Source organism: Harpegnathos saltator, unplaced genomic scaffold (genome assembly GCF_003227715.2).
Source record: "Harpegnathos saltator strain DR-91 unplaced genomic scaffold, Hsal_v8.6 scaffold393, whole genome shotgun sequence".
Taxonomy (NCBI): Eukaryota; Metazoa; Arthropoda; class Insecta; order Hymenoptera; family Formicidae; genus Harpegnathos; species Harpegnathos saltator.
Window position 1 is genome coordinate 352,377 of NW_020230198.1, and position 18,452 is coordinate 370,828.

General features: G+C 40.1%; 1 protein-coding gene across 1 annotated transcript; it reads left to right on the forward strand.

The window, feature by feature from the left end:
- Window positions 1-477: 477 nt before the first annotated feature.
- Window positions 478-7,470, forward strand: LOC105190360 (Coiled-coil domain containing protein 151). Its single transcript, XM_025300967.1, has 10 exons — window positions 478-698; window positions 3,367-3,488; window positions 3,569-3,721; window positions 3,819-3,920; window positions 4,009-4,194; window positions 4,311-4,426; window positions 4,584-4,940; window positions 5,192-5,336; window positions 6,650-6,802; window positions 7,053-7,470. The coding sequence occupies exons 1-10, from the start codon at window positions 605-607 to the stop codon at window positions 7,266-7,268; spliced, it is 1,644 nt and encodes a 547-aa protein (XP_025156752.1). The 5' UTR covers window positions 478-604; the 3' UTR covers window positions 7,269-7,470.
- The last annotated feature ends 10,982 nt before the right edge of the window (window positions 7,471-18,452 follow it).

Consider the following 18,452-nt stretch of genomic DNA (forward strand, 5'->3'; position numbering starts at 1 on the left):
CTCGTCGGGCGCAACGGCGCTTCAATTGGTGAGATTCGTCGCTGCAAACGGAACGTCGACGGCGGAGATATCGAGATACCGCCGTCGCCGTCGCCGTCGCCGTCAGGCGTCGTATCCGCGCTGAAATTCCTCAGCCGAAACAAATTGCGCGACGACAGTCGTAGCGAGATTACGTCCCGCATCTACTTCGGGCCCGGATCAAAAAAGATTATATATAATTATACAAAATTCGCGTGTCTGTATAATAATATATAATTATTCTCGTCGGTTGGTCGTACATCGCGTTTTATTTCGTCGAACATGAATTTTAATATATTTAACGCTGCTTTCGTACCGCTGTCCCGTTAATTTACAGCGATGTAAATATGCAGCGAGAATGATGGCTTGGGTTAAGAAAAGAAAAAATTAAGAAAGAACGATGTAATGATATTTGATTTGCAATGATAATATATTGAAACGGTTGGTTCGTACTCACTCTAGTTAAATTGCGCGCCGAGACACTTTCTCCACGTCACAGCCGGAAAATCGAAGTCCGGTCGTCCGGACGACTAGCCGCATTGTTGAATCGATTCCACGTGGGTAATCCTTTTACGTTCGCGAGAACATGTCCGAGCTCTTGGTCCTGTCCGTTGCTGAAAACAAGTTGAACGAACTAAATAAAAGCATCGTCGAGATCAAGAAGAAAATCCAACTGTCAGGTACATAACTGCTTAGAACGCTTAACACAGAACACGTGCTTCGCTAATTTATATCGTTCCTAATGAGCCTTCGCTGAGAGACGGACAACGAGAGAGAAATTAAGAACTCGACGATAATTTTACGATTAACTTTGGGTTTGGACATTTCACCAGAGACATATGATTAAAATCATTATCTGATCAAAGTCAGCGAATGACGACGCTCGGCAATCCTCACATTCTCGTCGAGAAAATATCGACTTCGTATCGGCCGGAGAATCTGTTATGAAGAGATAATACGGTAAAAGTGGGACGACCCGTATTTTAATATTCGGGTATTCGTTTTGCCACAGCGAGGCGCGCCGAAAAGGGACAGCTCGCTGACATTTCGAAGACGGGATCGCGATCGTATTATACAATGATAAATACGAAGGAGGTCGAACTGGAAGAACCAGTATTCGAGATGTACGATGTAAAAATAGCACCAAGTGGAAGAGGCGAAATGTGTGCGAAAAGGACGAGCGAAATCTGTGAGGTGTGTGTGTGTGTGTGTGTGTGTGTGTGGGGCCGATTAGGCTGCGTGTTGCGGAACAGCTTGCGGGAGGTTCGCGTCCACTTCGCATAATAATCTCACACGAGCAAACCCGTCAGGTCGTTAAGCGCAGTGGAGAAGCTCGCGAAGAAGAACGTGCGCGTCGTACACACGACGGCGTGGCGACGACGATCGCCCCGGTTTTGTAAAACATGCGAAGGATCATGCGACGATCACGCGACGTTTCGTTTCGTTTCACTTGTCTCCCCCCCATTAAACTTCAATGAAGCCAAAGCTACAATATTATGAAGCTGCAAATAAGGTCGAAAAAGTCATTCACTGAGCCAAGCCTCAATAGTCTTTCCACTTGCTCGTATCATTTTTAGATATGCGCATGCATGATGACTTAATTAACTGGCTGATTTGCTATTCCGACAGCAGAACATAACATATATCACACATCATATGATATCCATTTTTTAATGACTTTAACCCTTAAGCAGAATGGAAATTCACCCGATGATATGTTTCAGCTGCCGCCGCTAGATGGCAGCACGTTACACAGCGCTGCCCCGCTAGGATTTATAATGTTTATAAACACTTACAGTTCACGCACACTGAGAAGAAAATAACAAAAACTATTGTGAGTGAAAATTTACCCGTCCTGGTTAGAAGAGGAGGTTACAAAAACATTCTAGTTCAAGGGTTAATGAAGCTTACATTCTTCGAGTTACACAATTATCTCACGATCTCTCAGTTTCGTCGATCAGACCGTTGCGGTTCATCAGCCGATGAGCCGCAACGGTTAACGAAATTTCCGATTAGACGATAACCGGCCGCTATGAATGAAACCTTCCGTTTGCGCCGTCATACTTCGGCGTATTTACGTTTGCATTAATGAGCGGACGTTAGGCATCCCCGGCACAAATAATAAACAGCTCCCATAGTGACGAGCATTGAATGTATCATCTCTCAAGGATCTCGCGGCATCATCGGCGAATCGAGACAGCTGAATAGATTTATCCGTCGACGTTGTATATTCAGCTATGAAGCAAGCTGCGGTCGCTTTGCGAGGAGCGCTTTCTCGTTTTGTTAACGATACTAGCACACGTCTAGGTCACGTCTTACGGAGCTCCAGGAGGAACAGTTGGATTTGGCGTTTCCGCCAGCTCCTGACGCATTCGTGTCAAAACAGCTTTCGCATAGATCCGAGCATATTTCCGCGCACTTTGTAAAAAGTTTTAAGCATTAGCAATCTTGTGCTATTAATAATAATAATAATAATAATAATAATAATAATAATAATAATAATATCCTAGCGTTGACCTGACGTTCTCACGTAGGCAAAATGTAGTGAGATTCTGGCGGAAAGTTAGCAGTATTTGTTAACATCAAATAATTTCTGAATATGTGAACCTGGCAAGCGGCTTGGTAAGAAAAAAAAATTCGCAATACGGTTCGATTGTACTTCATTTGTACCTGTTTGTACCACTTTTTGTTTCGTTTGTACCTCGAAGGATAAAAAGATAAGGGGAGGAGGAAAAATAGCCAGCAAGCAAGTATAAGATATCGCAATACGGCCAACGCCATTCGAAAGAGAAATCGGTTGTATCCGTTTGTACCTTCCTTCAAATCGTTTGTACCTCAAAGGAACCGGAAGTACAGGGTCTTCAAAATATGTCGAAAGATTACTTTCGTCCTTCCGGTTCCTTTGAGGTACAAACGATTTGAAGGGAGGTACAAACGGATGGCGTTGGTCGTTTTCGGATATTTTATACTTGCTTGCTGGCTATTTTTCCCCCTCCCGCTATCTTTTTATTGTTTGAGGTGCAAACGAAACAAAAAGTGGTACAAACAGGTACAAACGAAGTATAATCGAACGGTATTGAGAATTTTTTTTTGATTAAGTTATTTGCCAGGTTCACATCGGTTCCCGAATAGCGCTGAAAACAATCAAACATTTGCTAAACTGATTTATATGCTTTAAAAGTTGTACTATTTTGTATAAAAGAAAAACTATCTGCACGCATAGGTATTTAAACAGAATGATGCAAGACGACGAAACTTTGAGCGTTTGAGATTTTTCTCTGAGATGAGGAATACAATGGAGTAGAATACACGCACGCACACACATAGTGTATCGCGTTATGCTTTCAGAGGGTCAGAGGAAAGCCAACTTTGAGGAGTACGATACGAAGAAACACGAAAATGCCGAGAAGATCATCGATCTTAAGAGGAAAGTCAAGGAGCTTTACACGAAATACGCGAAAGCGAAAAATGTAATCAGTCAGCGCAGTCAACAAAATCGGACGATTTTCTTTGAACGAGAACGATGATATGACAGGTTGTCTCCTTTCAGAATGAAGAGGCGATGGAGCGGGCGGCACTGCTGAGTCGCGACTCCATATCTTGCAAAAGGAAGCGCAATCTGGAGGACGTCGTGGCCACGGCGAGCGAGAACAACGTGCATCTGAGAAAGAAATTGGATCTAATCAAGTATCAACGTGAAAAGGTACTTAACTAGATACTCTCTCTCTCTCGAGTCACAACCGGCGACAAACTTACCGGTATCTATACTGTGACAACGACATTTTGCCAAATGCCACCAGCACGAGGGGACCTTGAGCACTTTGCAGACGGAGAGCAAGGAACTGGCACGCAGCAGACGCGGGCGTTGCGTGTTTAAGAAGGCTGAAAACCCGATGAAGAAGGTAATCATCCAATTGATAGCTGCGATATTCACTGCGGCGAGCACTGAGGAATGCCGGAAACGTAAACGCGGAAACGTAATTCGCGCAGAAGATCGAGAGCCTGGAGGTGCAGCTGGAGCACATCCGAATGATGCAAATCAAGGCGAACATCGCGCGCATGAAGTACCGCTCCGTCTGCTCCGAGCTGCGGGAGAAGTCGGTGTTCTACGCTTCCTCGCTGAAGGATCTGGAGGACGGCATCAGGCAGCAGGAGATCGAGATCAAGCGCTTACAGGCAAGCACGCGGCTACGACGATAGCGACAGACTGGTGATGTGACGCGACGCGACGCGAGCGATAGGAACGACCCGATGAGCGGCCGATCCGCTTCTCACATCGCTGCTGATTGCAGGGGGTGAAGGAGGAGGCCATCGAATTGAGAGACAGCACTCAGGAGAGCCTGGTGAAGGAGGAGGTCGAGGAGACGAATTCCAGCAAAAGACGCGATTCCGTCATCAAGGAGTACAGGTATGCGATTGACTTTCCATGTCGAAGAGCAGCCTCCGACCCTGTCCGACAGTCCTAGTTTCCCTGTGACCGACCTGCTTCGCCAACGCAACGACGGCCATCGTCGCGGGTGTTAACGTTAACCGAGTTCGCAATGCGTTCCGGGACGCAACGGCAGGCAACGCGTGTCGGAGCGCAAGATGGAACTGGAGCGGCTGGAGCGCATGATATTCCACGCCAAACCGCGCGACGATTTCGAGACACGTGGGAAGAGTCGCGTGCAGGCGCAAGAGGACATGATCAAGGACGAGCTGGCGCGGCTGGAGGAGGCGTTCGCCAAGCTGCGGAACGCCACTGGGGTGTCCAAGTCGGAGGAAGTTCTGAACCGGTTTCTGGGTCAGCAGGCGACCAAAGACAGTCTGCAGAAAATGCGCACCGCCACCGAGCAGGAGAAGATGGTGCTGGAGAGGAAGAGGCAGGAGCTCAGCGCCGAGATAGAGACAAGGAAGTTCTCGGAGACAAAGAGCACCGAACAGTGAGTCTCGTCCTTGAGCTAAATGATTAATGAGTGGTCTCTTAGGATCCACTAGCTGCTCCTAAGAGTTTGTTGCAAACATGTAACTGCGCCTCGTTCGGACACGGAACGAGCCGAGTCCGAAGCTGCGGGGAGTGCGCTTTACTCTCGCTCGATTCGATGTACGATTTTACGCACGCCAGGAGACACGAAATCGGGGCATGACGGGGCCGCTGGCCTTACTGCAGTTCACGGCGTCTCGCATATTTCAGGAACGCTGAGGTTACGGCGAAACTAAATTCTCAGATCGACGAGCAGCGAGCGCGCAAGGAGAGAGCCGAGGCGGCGAATCGACGAGTCGGCGAGCTGCTCAACGAAGTGACCGCTACGCTGCGCAAACTGTGCGAGAAGTTCCAGGTGAGAGTTATACGAATTATAAAATCCGCGAGTGATGTTCGTGCGAGAGGCGTGGTGGTCGATCTGACAGCGCTGCGAACAGCGCTGTCGCTTCGTCATCACGCGGACACCCTTCTCTCTCGCTTGAGGTTAATCAAGAGAGAACGTCCGACTTTGTTCTTCTTCGGAGAGATGACTTGTCTTGTCTGGAAAGAAAGACGCGAGCGGTCTCAATGACCGCTCCTGACCGTAATAGAAATCGAAAGATCTTCGCGCCGAAAGATGTGTAATCTCACGAGCTCGAGGCGAACGAAGACAAACGAACGAGAGCACGTGGTTTGAACAAGCGCGCGCTAATCGGCCGGACAAAAGCGCCGCGGCCGCGTATCGGCCGAACAGCCGATCGTTGAGATAGAAGTGTCTTAATTAACGCGTCACCCCGCGCGGCGTGTCCGAAATGCGTCTCGGCGAATTATCATGTGCGAGGAAGCGCATTCGGAGGAGCGAAGCCCTCGTGATGCGCGGGACGCTCGAATGGAAGTACCGTGTAGACGCTTAATTAAATTAGTGAAACCGCGCCGTTAATGGTGTCTACCGACCGCGGCAGCTTCGACGTTATTTATCGTTCCTGGAAACTCGACACCCCCCTCCCCCCCTCCCGCGTGGCGCACTCGTACATCCCGGATCGTCGTCGATGGATTTTCCTGATTAGCCCGCGCTCCGTAATTCTCACCTCGTCCGACACGTCGCCGGCACTTCGGCGTATTAACACCTCCCGATGCCTGATCGAAAACAAACACTTCGAGAAGAGACGTACCGGAGAATCGGTATTGATTCTACATCGGGGTCGGGTACCATTCACGCGACCGTTAATTACCGACACAAATTGAACTGTTGATCTTCGGCCCGCTCGATTTTTCTGGAGAAAACCCGGAGATTGCGTCGAGGAGAACGCTACGGGAATACCGTCTTAAATTCGGATTCTTTTCGGAATTGAAGATTCATGTATTATTTATATTATTTATATTTTTATATTTATTGATATTGCATTACTTTTAGTTATTTCTAATTGTAGAAAAATGTGTGTCTTATTTGGAAAAATGTAGATTTACAAAATGTATATTTAGATTTTAAAAAAGAATGTGAGTTCAGAACGGTATAAGAATCAGTTCTTCAATTTCACGAAATCGACCGTTTTAACTTTTAGAGATGTAAATTACGTATTTACGGTTCTGCTCAAAGATCGACTTAAGCTGAAACTTCGTGCTTTCAATCGTCAAGCGGTATCGATGTGGAATGCTAGTTAAAATTATTGCAAAATCACGTTTTTATAGCATGTTGCAGATACTCCTCTGCCCGAGGACACCAAAATGGACGATCCTTTGGAAATTATCGAATTTTTGAGCAATAAAATAAAACTCGGACTCGATGTTCTGAACGTTTCTGATCAATATCTCGAGGCTATGGATGAAGTATTATTGGACAAGGTAAACTAGAAATCTCTTTAATGAAAAGGATAATTTTTTTTCCAAACGGTAGCAAAAAACGTCAAACGGCAATTGCGCGGACGAAGAAAAGAACATTTCCCCTATAATTACTTTTGACCCATACTATCCTATATCGCTATACTATTATATTGCTCGCAGATAACCTATCGAGCTTGCAGCAATTTGTGCGGAAAGGGACCCCTAAATTGTGCCTAAGTCGTCAGTCATAAATAACGCCGATGTCTTCCAGATGGAAACAATGTCGGTCGCTACAACTTCGGCGGAAGGCAGAACAATGCGTGCAAACGGCGGCCCATTGTTTCCACGGTTTCCACCATGCGCGACCCCGGCTGCTGCATTGTCGGAAGACGAGGAAGAAGTGCCGTCCCGGAACGTATTAAAGAGACAAGCGCAATTGCTCGTCGATACCAAAAGTCGCCGCAAAGGGTTCGCCTTCAAGAGATAAATTGCTTGGGTTCAAGAGCAAGGAAAATCGTGTGTTGTAAAATTCAGTTTTCGGCGTTAGTCCACCAGTCCAGTTAGTAATAAATAAATACATGTAACCGCGTCTATACACATCGTTCTGCATTTTGTGTTGCGTCGTTATTTCCCTATTTTACTATCAACGAATTGATATTTTCGACATAATTACCTTAGCCAGCGACATAGTGCAGTATTATTTTTATTATAATTATAATAATTTAATTTAGAGTTTTAAGATGTTTATAAGCATGTGTATGTGCATGTGCAGCGCAATAAATACGTGTAATATTATATATATTTTCGCGAACGGCCATCTGTAATCATTCATGTAGATTACAACATGCGAGTGCTAATAAACCATAAAAATCATATTGCATTATTCAGTCGATCAGTCAGGTCATTGATCTCTGATGATGTCTAGCTGACAGTCAGTGATGGGTAAGATACATTTCAAATGTATCTGAAAAAATGAATCTAAATACATTCAGAATTCGAATTTTGAATGTTTTCGAATTGTACTGAATTGTACTGTTTGTACAGTATTGTGCCGCAATCCGCAACTTTGTAACTCAAAGCGTACCCAAGAAAATTAAGAAAAACTAAATTTTTGGTAGCCCCGCACTTTTCGAATTTTGATTACTTCTGATTGCATCTTAAACTATGTTTTGATTACTCTGTTCACTCACACAACTGAACTATAATACTACACGTACATAGTATCACATACACCAACACAGATTCTTTGGCGCTCCAAAATGGCAGCCGTGAGAGGACCTAACTTTGTTCCGTTCCTCTATTTACGGACCTTGCTGATAGTAAAAGAATCAGAAGCATCGTTATGAGTTTGTATGCATCGAGATGGTGTGAATTGTGCATGCGCGCGACATCTGTAGGGATCTCGCGAAACATGGCAGCGTCGAGGAGATTCTATGATAACATCGATCTGCCATCTAGCGAGCGACTCGAGCGACTCTAACGCTTCGAATCGTATCGATAACGGTTAAGAATCATTTCTACATGAGCAAGCTTCCGAAGATTTTATACGCGGTTTTTACCGCAGCCCGTAAATTTGTACTGTTTACCAATAATTTGTACGCCCGAGTCATTCTAAGCCTGAAGGAACAGATAACGTTAGAGTAGATTTACTTTTACCGATGCAATGCCTGACTCGAGCACGCAAGAGTCAAAAATACGTTACATTGTAAACTCCATCTTACCAATTTGTCCGTCGACGAGTCATCAACGTGAGGTACCGAGCAATCCAGCAATAATCCAGCAATTCCAATGCTCAGATCCGGTATTAGAGGCGATGATTAATACGCAGGAAATATATTCCATGAACAGATTGAAAAGGCACCGATCGCACTTCGCACTGCCCTAACCACACATACAACACTACACTCGGCTGCTTCACTTTTGACACGACACACAAGCAACACAGGCGCTTCCAGTGATACTTTATCACACGCGAGATTTGTATTCGGTATTCTCGGTGATAATTCTTGTCGGAGATCGACTTTGGCCAAGTCGAAGTCTCGAAGAAAACACGACACGGCCTTCCGATACCGTATTACCGCACCGCGACGATCGGTTGACTGACAGCCATATTGCAAAATATTGAGATATTTGAATTCTTAATCGCGCCAATTTCACTCAGCGCACCCTGCGACCGTTACGCGAGATATCGCCTTTGAATCTATTGAGTGAATTTTTTCGCTGAATCTCGCTGATTGTGAGTGATATTTCGCGATGAATATACGCGAAATATATTTCTAGATGCACGCGCTTTATGACAAACGTGAGAAATTTATTCGCACGAACACCGATCGTACGACATTCCATCCCGTAACCTTGACGGTCATTTCTCAGGCGAAATATTCGTTTTTGACGATAATTTAACAATAGCTCATGCGATAAGACATTCTGTGCCAACAGAATACGGGTAATACTTATTTTCGACATCCCTCTTGAATACCGTGCACGAGATTTTCAGGTAGTAGAACCTTTTGGCAGATGTCTAAGAAATGTTTGAAAAATTGTTCAGCCACATTTTCCCAAGGGTCTAGTAAAATGTTACCTGGACATATTATTAGAAATGTGCGTTAAAAGTTCCTGCTACCTGAGCTACACAGGACAAATTTACAGAACATTTTACAGTTTTGTAACGCTCACGATCGGTCGGATGGGCAATTTTATAATCTTGTGACGTGTCTCGCTGCGATTCGTTCCGCAACTAACTGAACGTCGCAACGAGAAAAAGTCACCAAGTATACCAGATAACATTCGCATCGTGACGACCAATTATAGTGATTTATTATTCTTCTTCAATGAAAATCACACGATGCAAGATATTTCGAGAATTTTCTCCGCGTTCGTTATATTCGTTTTGAGGTCGAAATGTATAAAAAATTATTTCATTTATTTATGTTCATTTACTTATCATGTACAGGAAGGAAAGTGATCATTGTTACATATACGTAAAGTTGATAGCGCGAACATGTTAAATAGAAATTTTAGGTAAAAATCAGCTTGAAAGTTCGCTGCACGCTGGACCCAAGCAGAACAGAAAATTATGATGACATCAAAATGACGGGGAAATGACCGAATCATGATGAAAAAATGAATCTTCCTCATCATTTTAATGTCGTCTTGATATCATCATAATTTTCTGTTCTGACTAGGGAGTGGCAAACGTATTAAAATATTAAATATCTTGTCACAGCGATGACAACTTACGAGATAAATAACATATAACATACGAGAGAAATAACTTGATCTCCGAACCGCCGTAACACGATGAACAACGTGAAAGCAACTCATTCAACGCTCTCACACTCTTCGCGAAATATTGCGACAGATATTTGATAATCTTTTGCAACGGTAATGCAGGAAACTTATTTCTCTGACGGCTTTTAATAATAATTCGACTATGCTGTGCGGCGATCCTAAAGAGATAAAAGGCGGTGATGTTGAAGCGATGAGGAAACTTCAGGTATACGATATGCGGCGATAGTGCAAGATGCTCGATTTATCATTTTCTGAGATATGTATAACCTTCAATCTTTACTTTTAATGTTATTTTATCGTTATTTTAGCACAACGTATGTACGAAATATTTCTCGGTTGAGAAAACGAAATGAGAATAGAGCAGTTATCATTCCGGAGGAAATTTTCCAAGTGAAAAGAATTAATCACTCACCATTAACGACCATCACTAACGATCACCATTACTGCAACTGCGATCGTTAACCGATAACTTAATTTCTTCATTAGAGACGAATGATAACCGATACGATTTCTTCGAAATGAAGATCTGATAATGGCGCGAAGCTCGGGAAGAAACACACGAAACTGAACTGAATGTTTAATACTTTTGCTTATACAAAAGATTTCAATACGGCGATTCTTTCTTTTTTTCGCTAATTTATTGTCATCGTACACACATATTATTATATACAAAAAGTAAAGCCTATATACGAGGTGAGGAAAAAAGATGGAAACCCTTAAAAATCTCGAAAGATATAAGTTTTATAGAAAAGTGTTTCAGACAAAAGTTATAAGGCTCAAAACGATGTATTTACTTCTTATCAGTTTGACTTTGAGTGGCGTTGCCAAGGTCAGATCAGGTCAACTTATTCTTTTTAAACAGAAACCTTCATTTTTTATTATGTCATCTTTTTCTACCAATTAATTTGAACAACTTTTGTCTGAAACATTTTTTTTATTCATCTAATATATTTTGAAATATTTAAGGAAAACTTGATGACTTTTTCAATACTTAACTTACGATATCTCGCTAACTATTTGTCAGAAGAAAAAATGATACTAGACTTTTTTGTTCTATTTGGTCTCAAGAACATATTGTTACAATAGTTCCCTAATGTCTTTTTAAGATTCTTGTGCCATGGCGTATAAAAATGTATACTATTGGGTGAGTGCAAAAGTTCGTGCGGAGTTTGTGAGTAAAAGTCACACAGTGATTAGGCAAACAAAAATCTTTATTCAATCAATGATATATTCTCCATCGTTTTCTATAATCTTTTCCCAACGTTCTGGCAGCATACGGATGCCTCGATCATAAAAACTGCGCGGTTTAGATTCGAAGAATGAAGAGACGCCGTTTTTTAAGGCCTCCAAAGAGTCAAAGTTTTTTCCATTTAAATAATTTTGCAATGACCGGAACAAGTGATAGTCAGATGGTGCGATATCAGGAGAATACGGTGGATGCGTTAAGACATCCCATTTCAGGCTCTTCAGTTTGCGCAGCGTCTTTTTCGAAACGTGTGGTCTGGCGTTGTCGTGATGAAAGACGACTCCCTTGCGATTTGACAAAATCGGACGTTTCTCTTTTATTTCTCGATTCAGATTGGTTAATTGGCGACAGTACTTGTCCGAATCAATCGTTTCGCCAGCGGGGAGAAGCTCCAAATAGATTATGCCCTTGCAATCCCACCAAACAGAGAGCATCACCTTCATCGGGTGCAAACTGGCCTTTGGCATTGCGTCACCATGCTCACCTGATTGTTTCCATGTCCGTTTGCGCTGAACATTGTTGTAGAGGACCCATTTCTCATCGCCCGTCACTAGTCGATCCAAAAACGACTCGTTATTGAGCAGTCCGAATAAAGAAACGGCTGCAAAAATTCGCTTGATTTTGTTCTTCTCGGTCAGCAAATGGGGCACCCATATATCGAACTTCAAATCGAATCCCATCTTTTTTAAACGCCGAAAAGCGGTTGATCGGTCAACGTTTAGTGCTGTAGCAACTTCTTCTGTTGAAATTCGCGGATTATTGAGCACTAAAGTACGCAAAACATCGTCATCAATGTCAGAAGGTCGACCAGAGCGTGGCTCGACTTCAAGGTTAAATTCTCCGCGCCGAAATTTAGCAAACCATTTTTCCACAGTTCGTTTAGCTGGTGCTTCATCCTGATAAACATCCCGAATGTTTTTTACGGCTGCGGCAACGTTTATTCCCTTCCGAAACTCGTAAAGCATAACATGCCGTAAATGCACCTTATCGATACCCATTTTTAAAGTGATATTTCTCGAAGCAGTTTGTATGAAAACAAATGATTTTTTTTTTAATAACAGCTGAAGACGTCACCTTTCCAACGTTATATAATATGTAGATGGAAGTATTAATGACAACACTTTACGACGCTTATAACTCCATCTATTGAAACTCCGCACGAATTTTTGCACTCACTCAATACATTAATCCTTTTGTGACGCTATACGACAGGCAGAATCCATACTTGCTTTGTTACAATATGCATTTTTACGTCTTTGTCAAAATTTTCTGTAAAAGATGACTAGTTTCATAAACGGTCATTACCATTTGTCCGCAGAAAAAGCTGCGTCCATGAACAACACAAGTTACAAGTCGTACAGAAAGAAACAGCTAGATTTTAGTTTTTTCCTAGCATTTTTTTCATCTAATATAACTCTGGTATTGCAGGCAATATACGAAGAACCTTGGTATTCCCTGAAGTAAAAAGAACGGATGTTGGTTCTTAACAGCCGAAAGAAATTTGTATAATATAAGGATCATGCGTGAAACAAAGCTCAGCTTTTTCGAGGGAAGGCCAGATATTAAACATGAAAGGTAAATTGTATACAAAAACCCTGCTGAGTCCAAAGAAAGATTATCTATCACTGGCTTCAAAGACTTTCTAGATTTTCGGATCCATTCGAAAGATTTATGATCAAGACGTTGTTTCTTTATTACTATCTGCCTTTGTTAATATAATACAATAGACAGTAGATTTTCAAATTTAAACTGATATTTTGTATATGCAGAGCACTTCATTAAAACATGTAGCATTCATTAAACTTCACGTGCATTTAAAATATTTATCATCATAAATACTACAAACACTCGAATTAAAATATAATTGTCGCTGTAGCAGTATAGCTTGCTCATATATTCTACATTTTAATTTTGTCAATCCTATTTCGATTATGTTTATATTTCGTTTCTTATGCGAATCTATACAGGGTGAGGAAAAAAGATGGAAACCCTTAAAAATCTCGAAAGATATAAGTTTTACAGGAAAGTGTTTCAGACAAACGTTATAAGGCTCAAACGATGTATTTACTGATCTTATCAGTTTGACCTTGAGTGGTGTTGCCAAGGTTAGATCAAGGTTAACTTATTTTTTTTATAATAGAAACTCCTTTTTTAGAACTCATTTTTTATATCATCTTTTTCTACCAATTAATTTTAATAACTTTTATCTGAAACATATTTTCATTTGCCTAATATTTTTTGAGATATTTAAAGAAAACTTGAAAACTTTTTCAATATTTAACTTACAATATCTCGCTAACTATTCGTCGAAAGAAAAGATAGTATTAGACTTTTTTACTTTATTTACTATCAAGAATTTATTACTATAATAGTGCCGTAACTTTTGTTAACTTATCGACCTTTGGAAATTTCAAAATTATTAAATTAACAAAAGTTAGGGCACTATTATAGTAATATATTCTTAATAGTAAATAAAGTGAAAAAGTCTAATACTATTTTTTCGTTCGACGAATAGTTAACAAGATATCGTAAGTTAAATGTTGAAAAAGTTACCAAGTTTTCCTTAAATATTTCAAAATATATATGAAGCAAATAAAAAATGTTTCAGACAAAAGTTGTTAAAATTAATTGGTAGAAAAAGAAGATGTAATAAAATTGGGCTTCCTATTTTAAAAAATTAAGTTGACTTTCAACTGACTTTGAAAATGCCCTCCAAATAAAAAAAAACTGATAATGCTATTCTCTTTCCCCTTCGAAATCATGGAACACGTGTTTTAGCTTTTTATAATATCTTTCATAGTTTTCGAGATTTTTTACGTTTGAAATTTAACCCTGTATATATATTTATAAGGATGATAGCTTCCTAAATATTTTATAGATGTACATCACATGTGTGTTTGCGCGTCTATGACTAACAGGAAGGTATTTCTGTAACCAGTAGCGAGGAAAATAAAAAATACAGAAGCATTTTCTTTATTTTACGGGAGCTTTATATATTTGTATATTTCCCGAGAAACACGATAAGTAATGTTAATAAAGGACACTGATAGTAAAACAGGTACGAAAGGAAAAAGAATATAGTCGTGAAAGCATGATTCATAGAAGTAAATACCTATGAAAGAATATTTGACTACGTAGATTACAAAAGATATTTAGATAAGCCTTGAATTTATGAGAGAAAATCTCCCAGTTTATCTGGTGCGTGAGAACAGGCTGTACGTGATACGCTATACGACAAAATCCGCGCCAAATTTGCTTCGTTATATTACGTTTTTTGCCGTTTTTGTTATTTGTACACAGGGAGAACTCCGCAAGCAATCACTATAGTGGCTATTCTGAAAGGCTAAGCTAATGTTGTCTTTATATTATTTACATAACGCCATTTTTTATAAAATTATGATAATTTTTCTTTAACGATCATGTTGGAGCATCAACAGTTTAAATTTCCGAAGTACAAGCAATTGGAGAAAACAAAGCTTTTTATGAACTAAACTTCAGATTGCCAAGTATGTAATAAACTTATTTCCTTTAATCAATTTCAAATGGATTTTAATAAAAAAATGTTAATTTGAAACTTAAGTACCAAAATATTTTTGTCAAAAGAAAATTGTTAAATTCTAATAGTGCTAAATAATGGATGTATATTAATTTATATACTGCAAAGTTTTTCTGATTTTCTTAAAATTTCGTCATAGTTTTTACCTTTATCTACGAATGGCAGATCCCATATTCATAGAATGTCTCACGTTTCTTCCAGCATCAGTGAACCCTTGCTTCGTTATGGTTATTGTCCAAACACATTGGGACATGTCTTTCTCTAATAAAAAGTCCAGGTCAGAAACACGTTGAAACAGGTTGAAACACGTTTTTTTCTAGAGAAAAGGTCTATGTTGGGACAATCTATATGTTGGAACAAAGATTCCCAGAATTTTTCCGAAGAAAAAAAAGCCTTTCATAAAGCATGACGGCAAGAGGAAAGTCTATAATTTGTCAAATTTTGTCAGATTCTTTTGTGATTTTAACATTCGATGCTCAATCTTTTCTTAAGAATGAAGCATGATGGAAAGAGCTTGACAGCAACATTTCCCAAACTTTATTGAATTCTTTAGTGACTTTGAAATGCTCAAGTTTCAAGTTTTCTTAAGAATTTCAAGAAATTTTTCTAAATCCTTTGTCATTTTTACAACATAAATGTAAAAGTACTTTTATCATATTTCTAAGAAAGTAAATGTTAATTTCTACGGAGCGTCATGTTCCTTCGAAAGTTTCGATAAATATGAACTTTTTTCTTAAAAAGTAAATGTGAATTGTTTTGTAGAATAACAAATTCCGATTAATATTCAAAAATTAAACATTAATTAATTAAACGTTATTGTTATTTATATTAATATATATTGGATATATATTGGACGTATTTATATTAATATATGTTGGAGGGGGATTATTAAAAAAGCGATTTTCAGCGGAACCAAGCGGAGGACGGTATTAGTTATCGAAATTCAATAAAATGAAATTTTTATTATAATTCTTAGACTTTTTTTTCAAAACATCAAAAACTAATGTTACAATAATACGAATTTAACGCATGCCGTATTAATTTGTCACTCATCTCCCAAGTTAGAAATCTTAATCTTTACATTTTTAGAGAATGACTGTTACGTTGTCGGCAATTGCTTTTATTTCTTTTTGGCTGTTCATAAGCAGCTCTCAACATAATGATTATATATAGGTATGCATTTAAATTTCGTTAAGAATAATCATAAATTAATTAACTTTCTCATTAATATATATATCCTTTTTTGTTGAGAAGTCATTTATAGATGTTACACAAATGACCGTAATAAGTAATATTTAATTGAATCGTCAGCGTATATTTTTGATGCGTCCTGAGATGATACCATGAGATACAAAAAACGCGAAGATAAAAAAAGATATAAAATCTAAATTATTGTTAAAATATTTCGTCTTACTAAAATACTAAAATATCGATTCTAGCATATACTAAAAATGGAGATTTTGTCTCCAAGAATTAACAAAGATTTCTACGCAGTTTGAATTTAAGGTAACGTAAAAAGATTTTTGCTAATTTTTGCTAAAAAGATTTTTGTATTACAAAATTTGCGTTTGTAATATATAGTAAATTTATCAATCTAATAAAATAAAATATTTTCAATATCCAAATGTAACACACACAATAATATAGTTTATAGACAGGAAGGAATTACAGAATGGAATATGTTATCTAAAAAAAGAAAAGAGGAGCATCAGAGAAATTCAGTCTTTATTTTATCTCGACAAATAATGCTATCCTTCGCTCAGTTCTTTTTACAAAAGTAAAATTTATTTCTAACTATCTTATCTACAATATATACACACACACACACACATATATATATATATACATATATTACAAAAGAAATCAGTGTTACAAAAGAATCAGGGAAGGATGTAATCTTATATAAATATCTATTCAAATTTCTAACTTTTCATTTGACGATAAGGTTACCTCCAGAAAAGATTCAAACAATTCCGGCTTATCGCCGTGGCGGCTTATCGCCGTGGATTGTTATCTTGTCCTACATCAATGAAAAGATCGTTATGATACAGATAAGCCGCCAAGTTCTCTATGGTACTGTAGCTTATCAATTGTACCCAAGATCTCACATTAGATAGAAGAAATGAGTAACGCTGGCCCGCATCCATTAGTGCACATCATATCTCCATCTTTTTTCTTTGACTCTCGTATTTCGTGATGTCACGTGACCGGAGTCACCGTAGGGATGGTCGAGACTAGTCAGCCAATATATAAAAGGATCCCGCGCAGGTATGCATGGTCCGCTCTCTGACTGGTAGAGCACTACCACCGTCCATGCCACCACCGCTGTTGAAACAGAGTGTCTATTTAAGTAGAGTTTCCTCAACGTTTCATCACTGTGATCTTCAGTCTCGAGTTGTCCAGTCGCAGCAGCTAGTTGAGAGTGCATTGGAGTGTCGCATTTCGTCGCCATCTTGCGCCTACACATAACTGCAGCATTGTGGATATCAGCAGACATTCATAGGAGATATATTACCAAAAACGCTCCAGTGATCAAACTGTTAGTTAATGAGAAATTACTTTATTCGATGAATCTCGCGTGTGTGCGTGTGCGTGCCGTGTGTAATAAATTGATCACGCCTGTTGCAATCCCGCGCGTCGCTTGATTCGCGTAGTCCACGTGGCCATGGCCGTGGGGCACTTGCTGCAAACACGCGACCACTCGTCGCGCGGCGTTCAGCGATTGCCGATAAAACCGAGATCCGCGACTTCCAGACGGAATTAATCGTACTTGTACTTGAGCGTAACATCGCCTTGTCGCGCTGTTCTATCGGTTTTATGTGACACGCGGTACGTAAGGCAAAGGTCAATTATTACGCATCGCCATGTTAGCTTAAGGATAACGGAACTAGCTACAACGTTAAGTATAAGGGCCTGTACGTTCCAACGGAATGCTATATGAAACGCGCGATGACATCGTCGCGCGCTATCGAATCTATTAAATAATAACGTTATTTATCGCATGTACCCGATGTAATTTCCGTGAATGCGTCGCAGATCGAAAGACTATACAGTGCAATAATTATGGATTTTACGTGTATACCCGTCCCATGATGCATCGCGCCACAGCGACGCAATAGTGACGACCGGAACGCGGAATCGAACCGCTGTTTCTCCGCTGCGTGCGGATCGACGACTTTGCATGTTTGGATTGCACGATGATGAGTCGTTTACCGTTGCGCTGAAAAACTTTGTCCCGCGAGAAAATTCGTTCTTTCTCTCTTTCTCTCCCTCACCTTCTCCTCCTCTCAGTCTTCCTCCCCGAATCTATTACGTGCGTTAGGATCACGGGATCATTTTTCCTCGCTGCTGAAGCAGTGTATCATGGGTAAATGACGGAATGATGAAAGCGAACCGTTAATTTCGACTGAATACCGTGTATACATACATCAGAAATAAAGATATATATATATATATATATGAGATATATATGTGTGAGAAGGTCGTTGCGCTTACAATTCTAACATACTCGTACTTTGATCATCGTAGATTGGACCCAGCCAATTACTCGCCAAGCCGTCGCAGCACACGGTACGCAA

Bases quoted from the DNA above. Each gene is read 5' to 3' on its own strand.
- LOC105190360 (XM_025300967.1), top strand. From the start codon at position 605: ATGTCCGAGCTCTTGGTCCTGTCCGTTGCTGAAAACAAGTTGAACGAA. The intron at 3,489-3,568 runs GTAATCAGTCAG...GTCTCCTTTCAG, and splicing joins AATACGCGAAAGCGAAAAAT to AATGAAGAGGCGATGGAGCG. The intron at 4,427-4,583 runs GTATGCGATTGA...ACGCAACGGCAG, and splicing joins TCCGTCATCAAGGAGTACAG to GCAACGCGTGTCGGAGCGCA.